Below are 27410 nucleotides of genomic sequence, written 5' to 3'. Positions count from 1 at the left end.
CCACCCCCCCCCCCAACTTCCAGAATCTCTGCTTCTTTGTCCTTGCCACATCTGTTCAGAGAATGCCACCTTCTGTACTATTGCTTCCAATGTGTCATTTTTTTTCTCTCAGCTGTGGATTCTCCCTCCCCCATGTACTGTGGTAGTTGGAGGTCTTGGCAATGTCTGTTCTCTGTCTCACATTTGCCACTTCCCCCCCCTCCCTATGTCATAATATTGCTCCTCGTGACCTCTTCTTCCACTCCCTTACGCCATATACAATGGACGATCTTCTGCCATTCCTGCCACTTTCAGTCCGCTACCAAACACTCTTTACAGTCCCTTCTCTTTCCAGCATTCCAAGAGGATTGTTCCCTTTGGGGACCCTGGACCACTCCTCCGTTACCCCCAACACTCCATTCATTCCCTGGGGCACCTTTCCATCCAGGCTTCAGAGAGGCAACGCTGCCCTTCCAATTCCTCCCTTCTCGTTGTCCTTTCAAGAAAAGCAGCAATTTACCCGTCATACTTTTATTGTAGTATTCCGTATTCAATATTCACAATGTGGTCTCCAGTATATCAAAGGGGCTAAACTGGGTGCTCAGCAAAGTTCAGTCTGTGGGCATGATCCTAACCTCCCAGCTGCCTGCGACTTTAATTCTCTGCCTTTTCTCCCAGTCTGATTTTATAATTCTCCACCGAAACCCAGCAGGAGCATCATGTTATTGTCTGTTGATCAGGCTATTGCGAACCCAACATGGACTTCGAAAATTTCCAATTGCCAACCTCCTGTCCTGATGTTGTTTTGTGTCTCTTTGCTGATTTTTTGTACTTTTCTTATTTCCTTTGTGCTCTGACTTCAGTTAGAACATTTTGACCATTCCGGGCATCACAGTTGAGGAAGGAGGTCAAGGCCTGACAAAGGAAGGCCAAACAGGAGCTGTCCTGTTAGCCTGCCTTTCACACCCCACCCTGGGGTTGCTTCTTTTCTATTTCTCTCCTTGCCTTCTCGCCACTCTCTTTGTCCTTGCACCTTTTGCTGTTGAACCTCTCCTGCTCTCCACCAAGTCACAGACCTTGCCTTCGCTTTTCCCAATGTCCTCCTTTGTGGACAGCGGGGCCAGCTTTATTAGCTTGCCTGGCCTACCTTGGGAGGTTTGTTTATGTACACTCCCAGGCCTCTCTGTTTCTGCACTGAGCTTTCAGGGAAGAATGAAAATGAGCAAAGGCTGCTGCATTCTCCTAATGACTGCCTTGCGTGTGTATGCGTACCGATGCGTGTGCACTAGCACTTATGAATATGTTTCTTTATGTTTTCTCGTGTGTGTGTGTGTGTGTGTGTGTGTGAGCGAGCTTTTATGTGTTTTACTTCCTAGTGCTTGTACACTTAGATCTTTTGAGGACACAAGTAGCCTCTGCTGTGTTGATCGCCATGGTGACTAGGTGGTTGTTGGCAATTGACCTAAACCCTTTCTCACTTCATTCCCTTAAAGAAGGCACAGTCGCTATGGGAGGGGGCAGGTGAAAGAAAATAAGAGCTGGGGAGAGGATTTCCACCCTTGAGTGTAGATTATTCTTTGAATGCTGGTTGGTGGTGAGGAACAGTGCAAAGTATCCATGTGGTCTTCCACACACTGCAAATGACTAAAAGCACCCCCAAATCTTGCTATGCAGATTTGCCTTCTGAATTGCAATCCCATTGGTCAGTTTTTTTTTTGTGAGGTCTGACCTGTTAATTTTTAGCTGGGTCATTGAAATAATGGGGTCAGACTTGGGAATGTCGTGTTGCATGGTAACTTGAATCTATTCCAATTATGAGACTAGATCTGCACCAGAAGAATTACTGTCTAGATGTGCATGCCTCATTTCGGTTTGTGTTCACTGTTTTTTTATTTTGCGGTTGCTTATGTACTTAAAAATGGTCTGTTCCACCGATAGGGAGTTACCTGGCCAGAGACGCATCCTACGCCGACAAATATTTCTCCACCACATCAGCCACTAAGACTATGTTTCTGGCAAGGGTCCTGGTTGGCCAGTTTTTCAAAGGAAGGGCAAATTACTGTCGGCCACCTTCGAAAGATGGCTTGTCCACCAATCTGTATGACAGCTGCACTGATGATGGCTTCAACCCATCGATCTTTGTCATATTTGAGAAACACCAGATCTATCCAGAGTACGTCATTCAATACAGCAACAAAGTTGGCTTCCTCCAATGGATAAGGGGAGTTGTGTCAGGAATGTCAGCATCAGCCAAGTGACAGTAGCTTGGCACCATTTTATCTTCATCCTCTGTGCTGCTGTTTGCACATTCTTAATCAAGATGCTCTTAATTCAGTTCATCAGTGTGTCATGGTTGACCTTAAATCATTAACCAGCCACTGGACATTCAATCACCCTGAACAATTAAAGCTATGATATGGAGGTGCTGGTGTTGGGCTGGAATGGACAAAGTTAAAAATCACACAACACCGGCTTACAGTCCAACAGGTTTATTTGGAAGCACAAGCTTTTGGAACGCTGCACCTTTGTCGGGTAGCTAGTGGGGCAGGATCTTAGAACACAGAGCTTACAGTAAAATATCAAAGTGTCATACAACTGATGCGATGTATTGAATACACCTGGATTGCTGTGAAGTCCTTAGAATGGGGACGCAGGTTTTGATTCATTTATATGTAAATCCCAGAACGAAGGAGGAGCACTCTGAAAGTTTTCACTTCGAAATAAAGCTGTTGGTCTATGACCTGGTGCGGTGTGATTTTAAACTTTGAACAATTAAAATTATTGTTTTATTATTGGTGACTATACAATAAGCAATCAAATCATTTATAATCACTGCCTTCACAACCTCATCAATCTTGCTAATAGATTTTGCACTTCTGTTGATGGTATGTTGTAACTTTATAAATCATTAGTTACTGTATAAACCAATGACTGTGAAGGAGTTAAAGTTCATGTTATGCCAAATCCAACTAATCTGATAATATCACACAGTCTTTTGGCAGAGATGGTTAAGTTCTGGATGAGTGGTTGAAGGGAGCTGATGGATTCAGTACAGCACCTTAGAATCCTTGGTGTTTATGCCTGACTAGAAATGTAATCGCCATTTATTGCTATCATGGAATAAATCATCATATTAACCAAGACAAATGCCTCTTTTGTTTAGACTCACAAGTGATCTATCCTGACCTGTTGATAATTAGGCAGGCCTTAGACATAGCATAAACAAAAGAGGACTGGTGATGGTGAACAATTTCAATCAACCTACCCCAGCATCACATTCTGGCAGGAATGGTAAATAGCACACTGGTTAGACCCCAGCTGGAGTATTGTATCCAATCTGGATGCCACACTTTAGGACAGATGTTTTGGGCAGCATGGTGACTCAGAGGTTAGCACTTCTGCCTCAGCACCAAGCACCTGGGTTCAATTCCACCCTCAGGCAACTGTCAGTGTGGAGTTTACATATTCTCCCCATGTCTGTGTGGGTCTCTGGGTGTTCTCATTTGCTTCCACAATCCAAAGATGTGCAGATTAGGTGGAATGGCCATGAGAAATGCAGCGATAGGGGTGTCTGGATGGAGATGCTGTTTGGAGGGTTGGTGTGGACTTGATGGGCTAAATGGCCTCCTTCCACACTGTGGGAATTCTATGATTCTATGTCCTGAGGCTGTGAAAGATGCTATTTAAATTCTTGTTCATTCATTTTGATCCTTCCTCATCCTTCTTATGCTCCTCTCACATTTTGGGTTAATAGACACAAAGGAGACTTCACACTGCAGAAATGAGGAATGGTTAGAGCAGGGAGAGGAATCCTTACTCATTGTCTCTGCAGATTGGAAAACTCCCCTGATATTGTACATTTAATATAGGTTTTTAATTCGAAAATGAAACTTATTCAGAATGATTCCAGATGTAAATAGTTTCAATAATGAGGACAGGTCCTATGGATTCACTTGTGCTTCGATGGTTGTGTGAACATATTGAGAGAATTAAAATTAATGTAAAGATTTGAACATGTAGTCAGATCATTTCCTCTGAAGGAAGAGTCTCGACCAGTAGATGCTGGTTCAATTTTGAGTTGAAGAGTGTGGTGCTGGAAAAGCACAGCTGGTCAGTCAGCCTACGAGAAGCAGGAGAGTTGACGTTTTGAGCATGAGCCCTTCATCAGGAATGAGGCTTGTGGCCCAAGGGGGCTGAGAGATAAATGCGAGAGGGATGCGGCTGGGGGTACGTTGGCTGGGAATGTAATAGGTAGCTGAAGGTGGAGTGGTGGTGATAGGTCGGAGAGGAAGCTGGAACAGATAGGTGGGAAAGGAGATAGACAGATAGGACAGTGTGTTGTGGCCCTTTTGAATAGTGTCTTGATGCAACTTCTTTTGTGTGTGTTGGGGTGGTTGCTTTCGTAGTTCAGGACTTGGTCTGCGTGTGTGGCTTTCCTGTATACCTTTGTGGTGAATTCTCCGTTCGGTGTTCTCTGTACCATCACGTCTATGAATGGGAGTTGGTTGTCCTTTTCTTCCTCTCTCGTAAATCAGATTCCTGTGAGTGTGGCGTTGATGATCCACCCCAACACACACAATCGAAGTTGCATCAAGACACTGTTCAAAAGGGCCACAACACACTGCCGTACACCAGAACTGCAAAAAGAGGAAGAAGAACACCTCTACAATATATTCGCCAAAAACGGATACCCCCGCAATTTCATCAACAGATGCCTAAGGGAAAGACAACGGAACGAAGACATGCCACAACCCAAAGGACTAGCCACACTACCATACATCAAAAACATTTCTGAACTGATAGCCAGACTACTGCGACCACTAGGACTCATAACAGCACACAAACCAACAGCCACTCTCAGACAACAACTCACTAGAACAAAGGACCCGATACCCAGCATGAGCAAAACCAATATAGTGTACAAAGTCCCATGCAAGGACTGCACAAAACACTACATAGGACAAACAGGAAGACAGCTAACAATCCATATCCATGAACACCAACTAGCCACGAAACGACACAACCAGCTATCCTTAGTAGCCACACACGCAGATGACAAGCAACATGAATTCGACTGGGACAACACTACTATTATAGGGCAAGCCAAACAGAGAACAGCCAGGGAATTCCTAGAGGCATGGCACTCATCCACAGATTCTATCAACAAACACATCGACCTGGACCCAACATACCGGCCACTGCAGCGGACAGCTGGAACTGACAACCGGAAGCGGCAGAGACAAACCACTATAAATGCCGGAGGAAAGATCACAGAAGCGCTTCACAGGAGGCTCCCAAGCACTGAGGATGTCACCTAGACAGGGGACGAAACATCCGCAACACAAATTCCCAGCTCAGTGAACAGAACCACAACAACGAGCACCCGAGCTACAAACCTTCTCCCAAACTTTGAACTTCTGTTTTTATTTCTGATTTACAGCAACCACAGTTCTATCGGTTTTTGAACATCTTCTTATCTCCGTTCTGAATGGCCTACTGGTATCCTTAGATTGTTGGCCTCTTGAGGAGATGTTTCTTCACCCAGAGAGTGGTGAGCCTGTGGAATTCTCTGTCACCAAGGCCCAACAACATAAAATGTTTTCAAGAAGGTGTTGGGTACGGTTTCTAAGGCTAAAGGGATCAAGGGGTAGAGGGAGGAAGTGGGAACATGGTATTGAGTTGGATGAACAGCCATGATTATACAAAATGGTGGAGTAGGCTCAAGGCTCTGAATGGCCAATTCTTGCTCCTACTTTCTATGTTTCCATGTTTCAAACAGACTGGAATCTATTCCATTGAGGAGAGCAAATTTCTGCAGAAATGTGAATGTAGGTTTTACACAGGAGGTGGCAAAACCTTCTGTTCCCAGAATAAAAAAAGTATTTGGTGTTATTCATTCTGAGGATGTGTGAGAATGTCATAACAAAGCGAAAGGTGTGTCTGAAAGAGGGTTGAAGGAGCAATAAGTGGATTGTCGTTGTGGGATACAAGGCAGAAGGTCCACCTGTGCTTTTGCACCAGGACATTTTCGAGAGGAGAATACATTCACAGAGAATGCCAGTTGGTGCCAGTCTCACACTTTCCACAAGAGACACCATCCCTCCTCCCACCCTCCAGGAAGCTCAGGCAGTGCCAGAGCGAAGGCTGCCTCAAGGACAAATTGCTCCTCATACCTCCGCAATGCCACCAGCTCGATGACCATCAATTAACCCACTGCTGCACTATTCACCTGTCTGGATCGCTCGTAGGGTTCTCTACATTATACCCCACAAATTGGTTCTTTTTATATCCATTCTTGAGATGTGGGCGCTGCTGGCCAGACTGGCGTTTAGTGCCCTTCCCTTCTTGCCCTCGAAGGTGGTAAGTGAGCCACTTTCTCAAACCGCTATAGTCCATGCAGAATGTTCCAACCACAGGAGCCATTGTGAAGGGCAAGAGAGGGTGGCATGATGGTGATTTTTTTCATGGTTCCAGGAACACAGGTTCAAATCCCAAAATGGCAGCTGTTGGCAGCTACAGTTAAAATAAATTTAAATCTGGAAGTGAAACCACTGTCAGTAAACTGCAGTACCATGTAACTACCATTAACTTGTAAAAATATATCTGGTTCACTAATGTCCTTTAGGGAAGAAAATCTGCCATCCTTACCCAGGCGTGACTCCAGATCTCAAAACCAAATTGCCCTCCAAAATGACCCAGCAAGTTCAAAGGCAATTAAATTTGGGCAAAAAATGCTGACTGCCGATGCTGCCCAGAGCCTCCAGTCCCCATCAGGATGGCCTCAGGACTCTCCGCTTCTCCCTGGAGTAAAGGCCTGAACTGTCCCCACCCATCACCACCCTCCTCTGCTTGGCCGAGCTCATCCTCACCCTCAACAACTTCTCTTTCAACTCCCCTCACTTTCTTTAGGTCAAAGGTGTGGTCGTGGGTCCTCACACGGCCCCCAGTTATGCCTGTCTCTTTGTGGGGGATGTGGAAGATTCCTTGTTCAAGTCCTATTTGGGCCATCAATCACAACTCTTTCTCCAGTACATCAATGACATCATCGGTGCTGCCTTCCTCTCTCATCCAGAATTGCAAACATTTATCACTTTTTCTTCCAACTTCCATCCTGGTCTCATCTTCACTTGGTTCATCGCTGATCACTCCCTTCTCTTCATCAACATTTATGTTTCCATTTCTGAGGATAGGCTGGCCACTAATATCCACTATAGACCCACCGACTCCCATAGTTATCTTCACTACACATCCTCACATCTTGCTTCCTGTCGAGACTCCAGTCTGTTCTCCCAATTCTCCGGTCTCCATCGCATCTGTTCTGATGATGCCAAATTCAAGAAGGAGGCCTTTGAATTGTCCACCTTCTTCCTCCATGATTGACAGACCCCCTCAACTGTGTCAAACCCTTCTCTTGCATTTCACCCCTTCCCTTCCCTCCCACAACAGCAAAAGATTCCCCTTTGTCTTCAACTACCATCCAAGGGATCGTTAGCAGCCACTTCCATCACCTCTAACCAGATGCTACCACCACACGCATTCTCCCTTCCCTCCCTTGTCAACCTTCCTTAGGGACTGTTCCCTCCGGGACACCCTGATCCATTCCTCCTCCACTTCCAACACCATCTCACATCCTCACGGCACCTTCCCCTGCATATGCAGAAGAAGCAACACCTGGCCATTTACTTCCTCCATCAGTATACAAGGCTCCAAAAACACCTTCCAGGTAAAGCACTTCATTCAGTCTAGTGTACAGTATTCACAGCTCACAATGTGGTCTCCTCTACATGGGAGAGACAAAGCACAGACTGGGCTTTGCAGAACACTTACATTCTGTCTATTGTCGGTTAGTTCAACATGTCATCTTGTTCTGTGGCCAACATCACTGCAGTGCTCCAGTAAAACTCAGTGCAAGCTGGAAGAACAGCATCTCATTTTCCACTTGGGAATCCTGCGGCCTTCAGGAGTCCAAATTGAGTTCAATAATTTTAGGGCGTGAGCACCTTTCCCACAACCCTTACTCCAACCTCCACACACCAGTGCACACTTACCTGCACTTCCATACATGTCATTTACTGTATCTTTGCTCCCGATGTGGTCTCCTCTACAATGGGGAGACAGGATGCCTACTTGCAGAGCACTTCAGAGAATATCTCCGGGACACCTGCACCAACCAAACTCACCGCCCCATGGCCGAGCACTTCAACTCCCCCTCCCACTCCACCAAGGATGTGCAGGTCCTGGGCCTCCTCCATAACCACTCCCTCACCACCCAACACCTGGAGGAAGAACATCTCATCTTCAGCCTTGGGACCCTCCAACCATACAGCATCAATGTGGATTTCACCAATTTCCTCATTTCCCCTACCCCCCACTTTACCTCAGTTCTAACCTTCTAACTCAGCACTATCCTCATGACTTGTCCCACCTGTCCATCTTCCTTCCCATCCGACCCTCCTCTCTGACCTATCACTTTTACCCTCACCTCCATCTACCTATTGCACTCTCAGCCACCTTACCCCCAGCCCCAAGCCCCTCTCATTTATATCTCCACCCCCACAACCCCCTCCCCCATGCCCCTTGGCTCACAAGCCCCATTCCTGATGAAAAGCCTTTGCCCGAAACGTCGATTCTCCTGCTCCTCGGATGCTGCGTGACCTGCTGTGCTTTTCCAACTCCACACACTAGGCCTTGTTGTGACATGGGCTGCTCCCACAGCTATCCATGGTCAGTCACTAATGGTCCCCATTCGCAGCTATTAATTCTCTCAGGCTGATCTTTACCCATTCCTTTGTCTGCTCAACTATTGTTCACCCTCTCTCTGGGCTCCATCTCCACCAATTGTTTGCTCCTTCCCCCTCTCCCAACCCATCTATCAACATTTTCCCAGCTACAATCAGTTATGAACAAGGGTCACTGGACCCAAAATGTGAACTTTGCTTTGTCTCCACAGATGCTGCCAGATCTTGTGAGTTTCTCCAGCAATTTCTGTTTTAGTTAAGGACAACGCCAAAGTTTTTTGAAAAAAGAATCCTAAAGATACATGAAGGAGGGGTCTCCAGATACCTTGGGCAGGGGCAGTAAATAATCAAAAAGGCTAATGGATACTGGCCTTCACATAGAAAATGTGGAAGCTTTGGGGTTCTCTTCTGCAAATTGCAATTGATGCTAAATTAATGGTAAATTTTAAATCCGAGATGGATTTTTATTGAATTAAGTGATATGGAACTAAATTTAAATGGAGTTAGGACCTTAAAGGGCTAAATAGACTCCATTATTCCTACAAAATGACTGAAGCTTAACTAATGCAATTACTGTGAATCCTCATGTTAAAGAAGTTGTAATGAAGTTACTGAACACTCTATAAACTGGCCAAGTGTATTGCGGAGACAGCAGTCATGTGCTGCAACATGTTAAACATGAAGTTGAACCAGCAGAGTCCAGCGGGTCAGCACTAGGACCATACTCTGTTGAGTCTCTGAGATACAGAACTGCCTACTGTTCTGGACCCTGATTCTCTGCAAGGAGAAAGTGAGGTCTGCAGATGCTGGAGTATCAGAGCTGAAAATGTGTTGTAGGTCAGCAGCATCCAAGGAACAGGAAATTCGACGTTTCAGGCATAAGCCTGATGAAGGCTTATGCCTGAAACGTCGAATTTCCTGTTCCTTGGATGCTGCCTGACCTGCTGCGCTTTTCCAGCAACACATTTTCAGCCCTGATTCTCTGCAGCCTTCAACAGGGAGCTAGGGCAGACACTGCTCAATACATATGTCGTTGTAGAGGATCTCCTATGGGAGTCAGATAGGAATTTTTCAAAGTATTCTTCTCCTTTATTAGCAAGGCTACTCTTCTTCTCCCCCATGTCTGTGGAAGGCGAGAGGAGGTTTTAAGAAATCACACGTCATGATACTCCACTCTTCATAAGAATGAGGCAGGTTTGACTGATAGGCTGCTCTTCACATGTCCATCAATGCTACATGCTTTTGTCAGATGGTTCAGTCATTATTGGAATAATGAGTGCAATTCCAGTCTCCCTCCTGTAGGAAGGAAAGGTTGTGGAACTTGAAAGGGTTCAGAAAAGATTTACAAGGATGTTGCCAGGGTTGGAGGATTTGAGCTATAGGGAGAGGCTGAACTGGATGGAGCTGTTTACCCTGGAGCGTCGGAGGCTGAGGTTTATAAAATCTTATAGAGGTTTATAAAATCATGAGGTTTATGGATAGGGTAAATAGACAAAGGCCTAGTGTGTGGAGTTGGAAAAGCACAACAGGTCACTCAGCATCCGAGGAGTCCAGATCTAGAGAGCATAAGTTTAGGGTGAGAGGGGAACAATTTAAAAGGGAGCTAAGGGGCAACTTTTTCATGCAGAGGGTGGTGTGTGTATGGAAGGAGCTGAGTTAATTAGACCTATCTGCCAGAGGAAGTGGCGGAGGCTGGTACATCTGCAGATTTTAAAAGGTATCTGGATGTGTACATGAATAGAAAAGGTTTAGGGGTATATGCTCCAAATGCTGGCAGATGGGGCTAGGTTTATATAGGGTAGCTGGTTGGCATGGATGAGCTGAACCAAAGGGTCTGTTTCCATGCTGCACATCTCTATGACTCTATGACTCAAATAGGCTTAAGTGCTCTCCTTTTTTCTACTTCTCTCTTCCTCACTGTCTGTTAACCTTAGATATGGCAATAGCATTCTCAGCTCTGATGAGAAGCTCCAATTCAGCAGTCTAAGTTGCTTTCCTGATTGAGGCTGCATTTTTGCATTTAAGGATAAACAGGGGTTCCATCCTTCCAGAGAAGTTTATCATCTCATTTGCCTGTATGAAGAAAAACATATGATAACTCCCAGCATTTCACTCAACACTCCGGCGGGTGAAATTGTCCTTTATGTCAGTGTTTGTCATGTTTGCCAACCGAGCATTTCAAAAGTTACTGTTTAGCAATATGACACTTTGGAGCATTGCAGGGCATTGACGATATACATTGCTTCACTGTCCTTGTAGCTGAAACACTCAACCCTGTTTGCGTCCCCTCCACATTTCACTGGTCGATTGCTTCACCTGTCAACCTTGTCAAAAGTCTTTTGCTCTAGAACTGACTGCAGCTCAAAGCCCAGCCCCGTGCACCTATTGTCAGTGTTGAGGGAGAAGCTGCTCAAGGTGAGTGACCCCCAGAGTCCATCAAACAGCACAAAAAGCTTAATTGGTGGGAGCTTGCAGTGCATTAACTGGCTGCCCCCTGTTTCCTATATCACACTGACTTGGCTGGAAAGCATTTTGAGATGCGCTGAAGCCATAAAAGACACTACCTAAATGAAAGGTCAACTCATTTTCACCCCCCCCCCCCCTTACCCCTGTCATTGTTAGTCTGCTGGAACTTTCTATTTTCTTAAGCACGGAATTTAATATCCTTATCTTTTTTTTCAACCACTTCCTCCACACTTATACAGTCTCTTAATGAGAGAAGGAAACCACATCATTGTAGAAGCTGACAGGCTTGAATCAATAGATTGTCCTTTCATCTGAGGCATGAATAGAGAGAGTGTGTGTGTGTGTGTGTGTGTGTGTGTGTGTGTGTGTGTGTGTGTGTGTGTGTGTGTGTGTGTGTGTGTGACTGAGAGCGCGATATCAGGCAAGTGTAAAGAAAGGAAATATGATCCATCACGAATGCTATTGAAATTCCGTGTAGAACAAAATTAAAACAAAGTAAGTAATATCAATTACTTGAATATAAAATTATAGGATCCCTACAATTTCCCACAAGAAAACTACAGAGAGTCATGAACACAGCCCAGTCCATCATACAAAACAGCCTTCCATCTGTTGACTCCATCTATATTTCTGGCTGCCTCGGGAAAGCAACCAATATAATCAAGCACCCCTCCCACACTGGTTATACCGTCTTCCACTTTCTTCTATCAGGCAGACGATGTAAGAATTTGTACACATGTACGGATTCAAGAATAGCTTCTTCCCCGCTGTTATCAGACTTCTGAATGGACCTCTTTAACGATAATGTTGATCTCTCTCCCCGCCTTCTCAGCAGCTGTAACATTGTATCCTGCACGCTGTTCTGTTACCCTGACGTACTTGTATAGTACAACATGATAGGCTGATCAGTAAGGGATCCATGGACAACTAGCCAATTGGATACAAAATTGGTTTGACGGTAGGAGACAGGGTGGTGGTAGAGGGGTGTTGTGCAGGTTGGAGGCCTGTGACCAATGGTGTGCTGCAAGGATCAGTGCTGGGTTGTTTATCATTTATATAAACAATATGAATGAGAACATAGGAGGCATGGTTAGTAAGTTTGTGGATGATGCCAAAATTGATGGTGAGTGAAGAAGGTTATCTCAGAGTACAACGGGATCTTAATCAACTGGGCCAATGGGCCGAGGAGTGGCACATGGAGTTTAATTTAGATAAATGTGAGGCATTGCATTTTGGTAAGGCAAACTAGAGCAGGACTTACATAGTTAACAGTATGGCACTGGGGAGTGGTGTTGAACAGAGTGACCGTTCGTACTTTGTTCCTTGAAAGAGGCATCACAGGTAGACAGGGTGGTAAAGAAGGCATTTGGGATACTTGCCTTTATCATTGAGTACAGAGGTTAGGACGTCATGATAGAGCTGTCCAAGACATTGGTAATGTCATATTTGGAGTACCGCATACAATTCTGGTTGCCCTGATATAGGAAGGATTTTTTAAAACTGGAAAGGGTGCAAAAAGGATTTATGAGGATTTTACTGTATCTGGAGGGTTTGAGTTATATGGAAAGGCTTGATAGACTGGGACTTTTTTTCCCTGGAATATGTGAGGTTGAGCGGTGACCATGAAGAGGTTTAAATAAGGTGAACAGTCAAGGCCTTTTCCCCAGGGTAGGGGAGACCAAATCTAGAGGGCTTAGGTTTTAGGTCAGAGGGGAAAGATTTAAAAAGGACCAAAGGGCCACTTTTTCACACAGAGGATGGCACATGCATGGAATGAGCTGCCAGAGGAAGTGGTGGAGGCTAGTACATGGATAGGAAGGGTTAGAGGGATATGAGCCAAATGCAGTCACATGGGGCTAGTTCAGTGTTGGAAACTGCATTTGCATGGACGAATTGGGCTAAAGGGCCTGTTTACATGCTGTATGACTTTATGTATCTGTGGGAACCTATAGACTTTCCCTACACCAATTCTCACAGCAGTCTCCTTGTGAATCTGTGACTAATGTATATCTTGTGATTCTGTGAAGATGTCTTGAAAAAGAATCGCAACCAGTAGCTCAATTCAAAGGGGAAGTGCCACCATTTGCCAATGTGACCAAGAATCACATTGCAACAAGAAAATTTAATGTTTCTAAGGTAATAATTACAGACTGGATAGCCAATAAACGGGAAAAGATCACAGAATCCCTGCAATGTGAAAATAGGCTATTTGGCCCAACAAGTCTGCACCGACCCTCCGAAGATCATCCCCCCCAAATTCAACCCCCTGCCCTGCATTTCCCATGGCTAATCCACCTGAATTACACATCCCAGGACAATATGGGCAATTTCCCAAGGCCAGTCCCCCTAACTTGCACATCTTTGGATTGTGTGATGAAACTGGAACACCCGGAGGAAATCCACACAGACGCGGGGAGAATGTGCAAACTCCACATGGACAGTTTCCCGATGCTGGAATCAAACCTGGGTCCTTGGCACTTGTGAGGCAGCAGTGCTAACCACTGTGCCACCATACTGCCCCGCGGTGATAAAAAATAAAGGGAGCAGCAGAGGAAGACTGAGCAAATGGACTCACCTCGAGGAAAGGAAAGTGGCAGCTTTGGGCTAATGAGTATCAGGAAAATTATACAGCCATCGGACTAGACCCTCCAAAGAATTGGAAAGGGATAGTATTGTAGAGTTCAAATGCCCCATGCCACAAATATTCACAAAAAGGCATGATTTAGTACTCCATTAGAAAACAAGCATTAACACCGTCTACCATCTGCACTGCAATATGAGTCATCCACTTGCTCTTCTTTATAATCCAGTATTGACAGTAGGTTTAATATAGATTGGAAATGTGGGAAAAATGTTGATATGAACCTTGGCATGCTAGCAAATGATACTGTTGCCAAGATTAGTGATAGAAAAGCCCTTGGAAAGATGACTAGCTGTCAGAAGACATGGTTTACAGTGCTGCTACACGTCACTGGATTGGTGTGATTGAAATCATTACAACACTTAAAGTATGTGAGATTCCTCGCTTCACCTGTCTTCTCAAACCAGGCTGACAGAAAACATGGACTAGGTTTGCAAGGATTGCTGTTTATATAATAAATAAACAGTTTCTAACTACCGCTAAACAATTATGAACTGTTGACATATAATTTCAATTAAAATTCAACACAATTATAACACTCACCCATCAGCACAGGAATCAACCTAATGCATCTTTTTTACACAGCCTGTAAGGCACAAATGTGGCCTGTGTGTATGTCTACTGCAAATGTGTTGCTGGTCAAAGCACAGCAGGCCAGGCAGCATCTCAGGAATAGAGAATTCGACGTTTCGAGCATAAGCCCTTCATCAGGAATGAGAGAGAGTAGCCAAGCAGGCTAAGATAAAAGGTAGGGAGGAGGGACTAGGGGGAGGGGCGATGGAGGTGGGATAGGTGGAAGGAGGTCAAGGTGAGGGTGATAGGCCGGAGTGGGGTGGGGGCGGAGAGGTCAGGAAGAGGATTGCAGGTTAGGAGGGCGGTGCTGAGTTGAGGGAACCGACTGAGACAAGGTGGGGGGAGGGGAAATGAGGAAACTGGAGAAATCTGAATTCATACCTTGTGGTTGGAGGGTTCCCAGGCGGAAGATGAGGTGCTCCTCCTCCAGCCGTCGTGTTGTTATGTTCTGCCGGTGGAGGAATCCAAGGACCTGCATGTCCTCGGTGGAGTGGGAGGGAGAGTTAAAGTGTTGAGCCACGGGGTGATTGGGTTGGTTGGTTCGGGCGGCCCGGAGGTGTTCTCTGAAGCGTTCCGCAAGTAAGCGGCCTGTTTCACCAATATAGAGGAGGCCACATCGGGTGCAGCGGATGCAATAGATGATGTGTGTGGAGGTACAGGTGAACTTGTGGCGGATGTGGAAGGATCCCTTGGGGCCTTGGAGGGAAGTGAGTGTGGAGGTGTGGGCGCAAGTTTTACATTTCCTGCGGTTGCAGGGGAAGGTGCCGGGGGTGGAGGTTGGGTTGGTGGGGGGTGTGGATCTGATGAGGGAGTCACGAAGGGAGTGGTCCTTGCGGAACGCTGATAGGGGAGGGGAGGGAAATATATCCTTGGTGGTGGGGTCCGTTTGGAGGTGGCGGAAATGGCGGCGGATGATACGTTGTATGCGGAGGTTGGTGGGGTGGTAGGTGAGAACCAGTGGGGTTCTGTCTTGGTGGCGGTTGGAGGAGCGGGGCTCAAGGGCGGAGGAGCGGGAAGTGGAAGAGATGCGGTGGAGGGCATCGTCGATCATGTCTGGGGGGAATCTGCGGTCCTTGAAGAAGGAGGCCATCTGGGCTGTGCGGTGTTGGAATTGGTCCTCCTGGGAGCAGATGCGGCGGAGACGAAGGAATTGGGAATATGGGATGGCGTTTTTACAGGGGGCAGGGTGGGAGGAGGTGTAGTCCAGGTAGCTGTGGGAGTCAGTCGGTTTATAATAGATGTCTGTGTTGAGTCGGTCGCCCGAGACAGAGATGGAAAGGTCTAGGAAGGGGAGGGAGGAGTCTGAGACAGTCCAGGTGAATTTCAGGTCGGGATGGAAGGTGTTAGTAAAGTTGATGAACTGTTCAACCTCCTCGAGGGAGCACGAGGCAGCGCCGATACAGTCATCGATGTAGTGGAGGAAAAGGTGGGGGGTGGTGCCAGTGTAGTTGTGGAAGATGGACTGTTCCACATATCCTACGAGGAGGCAGGCATAGCTGGGGCCCACGCGGGTGCCCATGGCAACTCCTTTAGTTTGGAGGAAGTGGGAGGATTGAAAAGAGAAGTTATTCAGGGTGAGGACCAGTTCAGTCAGTCGAAGGAGGGTGTCAGTGGAAGGGTACTGGTTGGTGCGGCGGGAAAGGAAGAAGCGGAGGGCTTTGAGTCCTTCGTGATGGGGGATGGAGGTGTACAGGGACTGGATGTCCATAGTGAAAATAAGGCGTTGGGGACCGGGGAAGCGAAAATCCTGGAGGAGGTGGAGGGCGTGGGTGGTGTCCCGAACGTAGGTTGGGAGTTCTTGGACTAAAGGGGACAGGACCGTGTCGAGGTATTGGGAGATGAGTTCGGTGGGGCAGGAGCAGGCTGAGACAATGGGTCGGCCGGGGCAGGCAGGTTTGTGGATTTTGGGCAGGAGGTAGAAACGGGCGGTGCGGGGTTGTGGGACTATGAGGTTGGAGGCGGTGGATGGGAGATCCCCTGAGGTGATGAGGTCCTGGATGGTCTGGGAGATGATGGTTTGGTGGTGGGGTCGTGGTCAAGGGGGCGATAAGAGGAGGCGTCCGCGAGCTGGCGTTTGGCTTCAGCGGTATACAGGTCAGTGCGCCAAACTACCACCGCGCCTCCCTTGTCTGCGGGTTTGATGGTGAGGTTGGGATTGGAGCGGAGGGAGTGGAGGGCTGCACGTTCTGAGGGTGAGAGGTTGGAGTGGGTGAGAGGGGTGGACAGGTTGAGTCGGTTAATGTCACGGCGGCAGTTGGCTATAAACTGCCAACTGTGTGTATTTCTATCTCACACTGAGAGTATCTGTATGAGTCACAGTCAGTGTGCAGGTTTCCCTATGAAGTAGTGATTCACTTTCAATGTACACATCTGAGGAGTGACCAGATTTTCAAAGTGCAAAAATAGAACACATTGAAAACAAACTAAGTGATTAGGCAAAAGAATGGGCAGATGCAATATAATGTGGGAAATTGTGATCCTGCCCACTTTGGCAGGAAGAATGGAAAGGCAACATATTATTTAAATGGAGAGAGATTGTAGAACTCTGAGGTACAAACAGATCTGGGTGATCTGGTATATGAATCACAAAGACCTCATACAAAGGTACAGAGAGTAATTGTAGGAATACAGACAGATATGTCATAAATTGCAAAGGGTATGGAACGTGATAGTGGAATATTTTGTTTCGGGTTGAGCTTGTACAAAAATTAGAGGTGACCTTGTTGAAACGTGTTAGATCTTGATTTCATAGGGTAGATGCTGAAAGGATGTTTCCCTTTGTAGGAGAGTCTAGAATGAGGGGGCATGTCTAGTAAATAAGGTATCTCCCATTTAGGATAGATTACTTACAGTGTGGAAACAGGCCCTTCGGCCCAACAAGTTCACACCGATCCTCCGAAGAGCAACCCACCCAGATCATTCCCCTACATTTACCCCTTCACCTAACACTACGGGTAATTTAGCATGGCCAATTCACTTAACCTGCACACCTTTGGACTGTGGGAGGAAACTGTACGAAACCCACGCAGACACAGGGGGAATGTGCAAACTCCACACAGACAGTTGCCTGAGGCAGTAGTTGAACCCGGGTCTCTGGTGCTGTGAGGCAGTAGTGCTAACCACTGTGTCACCGTGCCACCCAAGATAGAGATGAGATTTCATTTCTCTCGGATGGTTGTGAATCTGTGGAATTCTATTTCCCAGTGGTTAGGCGAGGCAGGGTCATTTTCAAACAGTGATGGTTTGGTTCTTGACTAATAAGGGAGTTAAAAGGAATGGGGGATAGGGAGGCAGGGAAGTGGGCTAAAGCGACAATCTGATCAGGCATGATCCTATGGAATAGTGGAGCAAGATTGATGAGAAAAATGGTTTACTCATGTTCCTAATCCATATGTTTGCATAAGAATCTTGGGAAGTTGAGAGTCTATGATAATTGACATGTTGGATGATCAATGCCAGGGGTTGGGAGGGGAAGTTGAAGGTAATTGAAGATGAGCTGGTGGTGCATTTCCTGAGATGACATCAACAATAGAACTGGCAATGCCAACAAAGTGGTGACAACTCCCAAAGGCACATCAAAGGCCAGTGAAGGGGGGGTGGGTGGGCGCGACGGAGTACAGGCCCACTATATGCAATGTTGTACAATGTGTGTGTAGGGTATCTACTCAAACATGGATGAAATTACATGTATCTCCCCAAATCCAGTTTATACTGGACGAAAAAAGAGAAACTGTGAGAACTGGGATGTTTGAACTATATTTAGGGATTTGTTGGGATACTGAGACATTAATGAAACACTAGAATCGTCCCAAGCTAGATCACCCTACCACGTCTGCCTTATCAATGGTAAGTGTCTATTAATGTAGGTCAGATCTAACTCTGTGTCTCTCCAACTGGACTCTGTGCAGATTAACGATATCCTTTCTCTGCAGTGACTAACTGTCCTGTATTTAACGTGTTTGCCTCTTATTTTAACTGTTTGTCCCATGCCCCTTAAAGAGTCCCCTTTTGTTTCCAGGACAGCCTTTGGAGTACAGATCCTGGGATACTTCAGTGATCTGAACAGGATTACTAGTGAGTTGGCTGGCAGAGACGAGGCTCTGACTTGAGACAGCTTATAAAATTGTGGTTGGTTTTAAACACTACTTTACCCTGTTATTAAGACGCCCACCCACTCATCAATCTCAGTCACCACCCCTCTCTCCAGCATCTTGTGCTCCTTCCATCCAGACCCACTGTCAAAGTCTCTTATTTTAGGTGTGCCTCTCTGCTTTCTCTCCAAGTATCAGTCTGAGTCACTCGCTCTCTGCCTAATCCACAAAGACCGTTCCCTCCGTGACTACCTGGTCAGGTCCACGCCCCCCTACAACCCACCCTCCCATCCTGGCACCTTCCCCTGCCACTGCAGGAACTGTAAAACCTGTGCCCACACCTCCTCCCTCACCTCTATCCAAGGCCGTAAACGAGCCTTCCACATCCATCAAAGTTTTACCTGCACATCCACTAAAATCATTTATTGTATCCGTTGCTCCCGATGTGGTCTCCTCTACATTGGGGAGACTGGGCACCTCCTAGCTGAGCGCTTTAGGGAACATCTCTGGGACACCCGCACCAATCAACCACACCGCCCCGTGGCCCAACATTTCAACTCCCCCTCCCACTCTGTCGAGGACATGGAGGTCCTGGGCCTCCTTCACCACCGTTCCCTCACCACCAGACGCCTGGAGGAAGAACGTCTCATCTTCTGCCTCGGAACACTTCAACCCCAGGGCATCAATGTGGACTTCAACAGCTTCCTCATTTCCCCTTCCCTCACCTCATCCTAGTTTCAAACTTCCAGCTCAGCACTGTCCCCATGACTTGTCCGGACTTGTCCGACCTGCCTAGCTCCTTTTCCACCCATCCACTCCACCCTCTCCTCCCTGACCTATCACCATCATCCCCTCCCCCACTCACCCAGTGTACTCTATGCTACTTTCTCCCCACCCCCACCTTCCTCTAGCTTATCTCTCCATGCTTCCAGCTCACTGCCTTTATTCCTGATGAAGGGCTTTTGCCCGAAACATCATTTCGCTGCTCTTTGGATGCTGCCTGAACTGCTGTGCTCTTCCAGCACCACTGATCCAGAATCTGGTTTCCAGCATCTGCAGTCATTGTTTTTACCCTGCCTATTCTCCTCGTCCAAATATCACTCTAAGACTTGCTCGCTCTCTCTCTCTCTGTAAGTATCCCTCCCCGCTCCGAGTCTCACACTCCTCTCTTTCTCAGTCTCGCCCTCTGACTACCTCCCTGAGTCACGCTCTGTTATTCTGGCTGTTCCAGTATGGCTATAATTCTCTCTCTCTCACTCTCTGTCTGTCTTGAAGTCTTCCTTCCTCGGAGTCTCACTCTCTTTTTAATCTTCTCTCCCTGGGACTGTCCTTCCCTGAGTAACTTTCTCTGTTCTGAGTCTCTCTCTCTCTCAGTATTTCCCTCGGGGAGTAGCAGCTGACTCTGCACGACCCCTCGCGTTAAGTTTCTCCTGTTTCAGTCTCGGTGCTGGGATCTCTGTTGTACAGCACAGTCCCCACCTCTTGAGGTCAGACACTGAGAGGAGCAGCCAATCAGTGAGTGGGAGGCTGAGCTCAAAGTTTTACTTTCATTTTGCTGTTTTCGTGAACCAAGAGGAGGAAGAGAGAGAGAGAAAACAAGTAATTTCTGTTCGAATTGGCCGAGTGATGGCTCTGGACAGGATTCGAGATGTCACCCTGAAGCTGCTGTGCTCCCACGGGGGCTGTATGCAGTACAGCACCTTACGGAGGGAGCTGTGTCAGGTCCTGCAGGTCAGAGACTGGGAGCTGTGCCGGGTGCTGAGGGCGAGCCAGTGTTTCGCTATCGTGCCGGGCCAGGGCTCCAAGCGAGCCGGCTCCGAGCTGAGCGAGGACAGCCAGCTCATTGCCACCACCTCGGTCAGACTGTGCAAGGACTTCCTGAAGAAGAACTGCAGCGGCTCCTGCAGCCAGATCCACCTCTGCAAATTCTTCCTCCTGGGCAATTGCAAATTCTCCAAGGGGAGGTAAAACACCGTGCCTTGTTTGAAGCTTTTCCTCACCCCGCCCAAAGGATTGTGAGGGAGGAAGGCCACCATCGTGCCAGAGAGAGTCAGGACGGCAACAGAAGATGCAGAAAAGTTTAGGAGCAAAACAGAGCATTCATCCAAACAGTGTCTCTCATGGAGTGAGGGATGGCCAGATTTCAGAAGGCTCTTATCGGGTTACTTTTATAGGGAGCCCTATAAGGAGGTGGCAAAGTCCGGAAACCAAAAACTCAGTCTTAGGGGGTCGGGGGTCAGTTAAAGAGTCATACAGCAGGGACACAGACCCTTCGGCCCAACCCGTCCATGCTAACCAGGTTTCCTCAACTGAACTGATCCCATTCGCCTGCATTTGGCCCCATCCCCCTCAACCTTTCTGATCCATGTGCCTTTTAAAATGTACCAGCCCCTACCACTTCCTGTAGAGACAAAAGAACAACTGGATTCCCAGGTAGCCAAACCACTTCCACTTCCTCTGGCAGCTGGTTCCATACACGCACCACCCTCCGCCTGAAAAAGTTGCTCCTCAGACCCCTTTTTAAATCTTTCCTCTCTCACCTTAAACCTATACCTCTTTAGATTTGCACTCCCCGACTCTGTTTTAAGGATGTTTGAAAGGGGGGTAAAAGAGGGATTCCAGAGCGAGATGTCCTCTCGACTGAAGGCATGGCCACTAACGTTCGAGCTGTAAGAGACCAGAATTGGAGGAAGGCTAGAGATCACAGAGGGCTGGTGGAAGTCATTTCGGGAGGGCAAAAGCCATGAAGGAGATTTCAAAACTGGAGCTAATTGTTTAAAATCGAGGCCTTTCTGGTCTGGGAGAGCCAGTGAGCACAGGGCTAATGGGGGGTCCCAGGTTTGGTGTGTGCTGGGGTGCACTGTGTAACACAGAAGTGTAGAATCTAATCACCTCAGTCCTCGGCTTCAGAGCCCCTTATCTTCAACACTCTAGAAACCTAGTCTCATTGAAAACTCTTCAACTGTTTCCTACAGCCATTCCCATCACCACCAATTATCCAAAAGCCCCAATCTCTGTGCTCCCTAGATCTGATATTATCCTGGCCCCTCTCTCCTTTATGCCTAGCTTTGTAACCCAGCAGTGCAACCGTCAGTGACTTTGTTGAAAAGGAAAGATTTCAAATCATATCTTGCCTTTCACAAACTTTGAACGCTTCAAAGCACTTAAATGCTTTTGGAAGTTAAGTTGCTGTTGTGATGCCAGAACTGTGTCAACCAATATGAGCACAGCAAGTGCCCACAGGCAGCCAAGTCATAGAGTCACAGAGAGGTACAGCACGGAAACAGACCCTCAGTCCAACTTGTCCATGCTGACCAGATATCCCAACCTAATCTAGTCCCACTGCCAGCACCCGGCCCCATATCCCTCTAAACCCTTCCTATTCGTATACCCATCCAGATCCCCTTTAAATGCTGCAATTGTACTAGCCTCCACCACTTCCTTTGGCAGCTCATTCCATATGTGATAACCACAAGTGAATCACAGCCTGTTAAATTAAAATGTAGTGATGGTCTATGGTATTATCACTGAATTGTTAATCTCGCAACCTAGTTAATGTCCTGGGGACCCAGGTTCAAATCCTGCTATGTCAGATGGTGGAGTTTGAATTCAATCTTTGAAAAAAAAATTCTGGAATTAAGATCTAATGATGACCATGAACCTGTTGTAAGGAAAAACCCATCTGATTCATTAATGTCCCTTCGTAAGAAAATTGCATCTGTATCTGGCCTGGCCTGCATGTGACTCTAGACCAACACAACATAGTTACCTCTTGACTGCCCTCTGGGAATGGGCAGTAAATGCTAGTCTTGCCACTGATGCCCACCTCTCATTAATGAATTGATCTTTTCACTGAGTCCTCCACTCCATTATTTGGGAAGCGCAATGGGAAGAGGAGAGTGGGGCTTGCACTACCTGCTTTCACCCTGGCAGCTACCTTAAGAAAAAAAGACAGACCGAACCATCGACACTGTGGCACTCTCTCAGTGCTCCACTGCAACGTCGCTGGGCTGACCTATTCTGCTCCTCTTTCAGAAACACCTGCAACTTCTCGCATGCTATCCATTCTCCTCACAACCTGAGTGTACTATCTTCAATAGCAAAGCTGACCGAGGCGGAACTGCGACAGCTCCTCCTTCAGAATGATACATCTCTGCTGCCTGAGGTAGGAGCCTGCCTGAACTTAACAACTGCATACCCCTCCGCTTCCCTTTACTGTCGGCTGTAGCTAAATGTGCTATCCTTTCATTCCTCGCATAAGAGCAGCAAACTGGTCGAGCGAAGTGAAGTATGATGAACAGAGACTGTTTTCAGCTTGGTCTTACCTCACACTCTCATTCCCATGTTGGTGAATTCTCATCTTTCTGGTCAGGTCTCTCTGTGGCCTTTCCTGTCCCTATCCCTGTACATTCCTCCAACTCCACCATCCAGCAGGATCTCTTCGTTCCTTTTAATCTAGTTTTGGTGCATCCACCCATTTTCTTGGCACCAATGTGGGCAGCTTTGTCATCAGCTGTGAAGGTCCCAAGCTTCTCATTTCTTCACCCTTACAACCTGCCTTATCGACAAAGCCTTCAGCCACTCGTTCTAATATTTCTGCATGTGGTTCGGTGTCAGATTTTGTCTGGTAACATTCCCACGGAATTTCATGGGAAGATTTCCCACCTTGAAGGGGCTATGCAAGTGCAAGTTGTTCCTGTCAATACTTTGAGCAGATCGAAGTCTTCTGCTGCAGGCTTGATTTTCTCATTCATTCAGAAATGTGGGTGTTGCTGGCTGGCCAAGAGAAGGTGGTGGTGAGCTGACTTCTTGAACCGCTGCAGTCCCCTTGCTGTGGGCTGTTCCACCATCCCAGTAGGGAGGGAATTCCAGGATTTTGACCCAGTGACAGTTAAGGAACAGCGATATATTTCCAATTCAGCATGGTCAGTGGCTTCAAGGGGAACTTGAAGGTGGTGGTGATCCCATATATCCGCTGCCCTTGTCCTCCTGGATGGAAAGGGCTGTGGGTTAGGAAGGTGCTTCTGAGGATCTTTGGTGAATTTCTGCGGTGCATCTTGTAGATAGTACCCATTGCTGCTACTGAGCGTTGGAAGTGGAGGGAGTGGATACTTGTGGATGTGGTGCCAATCAATCGGGCTGCTTTCTCCTAGTTTGTGTCAAGCTTTTGAGTTTTGTAGGAGCTGTATCCAGGCAAGTGGGGAGTATTCTGTCACACTCCTGACTTGTGCGTTATGGATGGTGGACAGGCTTTGGGGAGTCAGGAAGTGAGTTACTTGTCGTAGTATTCATAATCTTTCCCTTTTTTAGCCACTGTGTTTATATGGCTAGTCCAGTTCAGTAGCTGGTCAGTAGTACCCTCCAGAGTAGTTGGGGATTCAGTGATGGTAATTCCATTGAATGTCAAGGGAGATTCTCTCTTGTTGGAGATGGCTATTGCCTGGCATTTGTGTTGCACAAAATTTACTAGCTGCTTGTTAGGTCAAAGTCTGCGTATAGTTTAGGGGGCGGCATGGTGGCTCAGTGGTTAACACTGCTGCCTCACAGCACCAGGGACCCAGGTTCGATTCCAGTCTCAGGTAACTGTCTGTCTGTGTGGAGTTTGCACATTCTCCCAGTGTCTGCGTGGGTTTCCTCCGGGTGGTCTGGTTTCCTCCCACAGTCCAAAAATGTGCAGGTCAGGTGGATTGGCCATGCTAAATTGCTCATAGTTAGGTGCATTAATCAGAGGGAAATGGGTCTGGGTGGGTTACTCTTTGAAGAGTCAGTGTGGACTTGTTTGGCCAAAGGGCCTGTTTCCACACTGTAGGGGATCTAATCTAGAAGTGCACATGGACTGCTTCAGTATCGAAGGAGTTGCAAATGGTGCTGAACGTTGTGCAATCATCGGTGAACATCCCCACATCTGACCTTATGATGAAGAAAAGGTTGTTGCTGAAGATAACCACAATCCCATGAGGGAGGGAATTCAAGCATTTTGACCCAGTGACAGTTAAGAAACATTCAGCATGGTCAGTGGCTTCAAGGGGAACTGAAGGTGGTGGTGATCCCATATATCCACTGGCCTTGTCCTCCTGGATGGAAAGGGCCGTGGGTTTGGAAGGTGCTTCTGAGGATCTTTGATGAATTTCTGTGGTGCATCTTGTAGATAGTACGCACTGCTGCTACTGAGCGTTGGAAGTGGAGGGAGTGGATGTTTGTAGATGTGGTGCCAATCAAGTGGGCTGCTTTCTCCTAGTTTGTGTCAAGCTTTTGAATTTTTAGGCTGAGGACATGATCCTGAAGAATTCCTGCAGAGATGTCCTAGAGCCGGGATGATTGACCTCCAGCAACCAGCACCATCTTCCTATCTGCCAGGTATAACTCCAACCAGTGAATGCCCAGTCCTGAGTTGCTATATGTATTCGAAATCTGCCCCATTTGGCACGGTGATAATGCCACACAACATGATGGAGTGTATTCTCAATGTAAAGGCCAGACTTCATCTTCACAAGGACTATGCAGTGGTCACTCTTACTGATACTGTCACGGACAGATGATTCTGCAGCTGGCAGATTGGTAAGGATGAGGTCAACTATGTTTTTCACCCTTGTTGGTTCCCTCGCCACCTGTCACAGACCCAGTCTAGCAGCTATATCCTTTAGGACCCGACCAGCTTGACCAGTAGTGCTGCTGCCGAGCCACTGGATGCTGGATATTGAAATTTTACATCCTTACCAGCCTCATTTTCCTTCCGAGTGCTGTTCAGTCAAAGAGTACTGATTTTTTTTGACTGAGGGAGGATGGTGCGTGGTGGTGAGTCGGATGTTTGCTTCCCCATGTTTAACCTGATGCCATGAGACTCCTTGGGGTCTGGAGCCATTGTTGAGCGCAATTCCCTCCTAACTGTGTATTGTTGTGCTGTCACCTCTGCTTGGTCTCTCCTATGTTAGACTGTTGCTTGACAAGTCTGTGAGGCAGCTCTTGCTGATTTGGCACTAGCCCCCAGATGTTAGTGAGGTGGATTTTGCAACGTTGAAAAGACTGAGTTTGTGGTTGTATTTGTGATATACGGGGAAGTTGATGCTAGGTTGAATGGAAGATCTTATTTGTTTTTGAAACACAGCCTGTGTGTTTTGACTTTGATGGAGTGATGAGTTAGTATATACTCGGGGGGGCATTAATGTATCCGTGTCAAATTTTCCAACAAGCTGTTCTACTCAAGCCGACAGTTGCTGTGGAACTTTTGCCGTGTGTCTCTTTGTTTGTTTCTTCATTCCCAAATCATTTTCTTGTCGATGTTTCTGAAAAGCATCTTGAACTATTGGCTGAAAAATCCAGTTGTTTGTTTATTAACCTGCAGGGTGCAGTGCTTCAATACGCCGTCGAAACATTTTCGAGGCTTGGGTATGGATTTGTGTTATTAGTTGTCACTCAGTGGTTGAGTCAGAAGAGTACAGAGTTAATTGTCCTTCTGGAGACTTGAAGCACAAGGTCCGAACTGAAGGGGTGCTGTACTGTCAGAAATACTTAATCTTTCCCCCAAACTGGGGAGTTCTGCTCCTGACTATTGTCCAGTGGGAATAAAACAGGAACACAAGAACTGAAAAGAGGAAGTGCTGGAGAAATCCAGCAGGTCTGGCAGCACCGGTCAAGAGAGAGAGACAGAGTTAATGTTTCAAGTCCAGTACTCCTGTTCTTTAGACACCATCTGCATTGCACATTGCTCACGCCGAATGCTATTGCTGTTAAAACGCTTTATGGGAGGTAACTGATTGATTGATTGGCTTGTGTTCGTCCGCTGAAAGCAGTTGTTTCTGACCCCAGAATATCGCATAAGACATTTTAACCAATGAAATACATGGCAGGTTCAGTTACTGTTGTGAAGTAGGAAATGGAGCAGCTGACTTGTGTACAGCAAGCTCCCACAAGCTGTACGCTCTCATAGAAAGACTGTCTGTTTCGGGGATTTTGATTGGGGGATGACTATTGGCCAAAATACTGGGGAGAACCCTGTGCACTTCTTCAAATAGTGCTGTGAGATCTGTGAGACCTGTGACACCCTACATTTTGTCTGAACTAAGACAGTGCAGCACTCCCTCAGCAACTTGACTTTAGCACTCAAGCTGGAGAATCGATGTTTCGGGCATGAGCCCTTCTTCAGGAAGGGCTCATGCCCGAAACGTCATTTCTCCTGCTGTTTGGATGCTGCCTGACCTGCTGCGCTTTACCAGTAACACATTTTCAGCTCTGATCTCCAGCATCTGCAGTCCTCACTTTCTCCTTGAAGATTTAGCACTCAAGCCTTTGGTACGGGACTTGTACCTGCAACTTTCTGACTCTGGGGGAACTGCATGCACACAGAGTAAATGCTGAAGGTAACACCAATCTAGCTCTGTGTGCCATTTTGCAGGGATGGTATTGATACTGTTGTTTTGGTTCTGTTGTCATTCTCTAGTTGTTTGGTTGGATGTCCTGTTTGGACTCATGAATTTGTGAATTTCTGTCACTGCAGATTTGCACGTTTTACAACAAAGGCCCCGGTCGCTATGGCAGCTGCACCTACAAGCAGGAATGCACTAAGCTTCACGTCTGCCTCCACTACGTCCAGGGCTCCTGCAAGTTCGGGTCAAGTTGTAAGCGCTGCCATAGTTTCAGTGACAGCAACAGCGCCATGACCCTGGAGAATCTGAGAGCCGACGTGGCTCGAAACCTGCTGCAAACATACCAGAACCTGTACAGCATCAAAAACTACACACCGCACGATGGTAAAGGTAAGTGAGCGGTGTCCCCCTTTTCCTGATTGCAGCTGTGTCCACTTTGTCCAGCTGCTGGAAGTCAAGGCCTGTAAAGTAATGAAGGAAATAAGTGGAATGTTAATGTTTAGTAGCTGAGACTATTCGTCCATCCCTAAAATGTAGAAGATTAAGGGGTGCTGGTGGT

The 27410-nt window shown here is 47.0% G+C and overlaps 2 protein-coding genes across 2 annotated transcripts in view; both read left to right on the top strand.

Moving 5' to 3' along the window:
- Positions 1-2716, top strand: part of LOC132817567 (protein mono-ADP-ribosyltransferase PARP12-like) — a 43386-nt gene extending 40670 nt beyond the window's left edge. Inside the window, exon 12 of the mRNA XM_060828078.1 lies at positions 1918-2716. Within this exon, the coding sequence (XP_060684061.1) occupies positions 1918-2237 (320 nt within the window). The 3' untranslated portion in view covers positions 2238-2716. The remainder of the gene's footprint in view (positions 1-1917) is intronic.
- A 17300-nt stretch (positions 2717-20016) lies between these two features.
- The window catches only part of parp12a (poly (ADP-ribose) polymerase family, member 12a), a 35244-nt gene continuing 27850 nt past the window's right edge, over positions 20017-27410 (top strand). The window contains exons 1-3 of the mRNA XM_060827559.1: positions 20017-20452; positions 22524-22653; positions 26983-27241. Coding sequence (XP_060683542.1) covers positions 20115-20452; positions 22524-22653; positions 26983-27241 — 727 coding nt within the window. The 5' untranslated portion in view covers positions 20017-20114. The remainder of the gene's footprint in view (positions 20453-22523; positions 22654-26982; positions 27242-27410) is intronic.

This window comes from Hemiscyllium ocellatum, chromosome 7, assembly GCF_020745735.1.
Source record: "Hemiscyllium ocellatum isolate sHemOce1 chromosome 7, sHemOce1.pat.X.cur, whole genome shotgun sequence".
In the NCBI taxonomy this organism is placed as follows: Eukaryota; Metazoa; Chordata; class Chondrichthyes; order Orectolobiformes; family Hemiscylliidae; genus Hemiscyllium; species Hemiscyllium ocellatum.
Note: the sequence above shows the minus strand (reverse complement) of the source record. Positions and strands in the feature narration are given on the sequence as shown.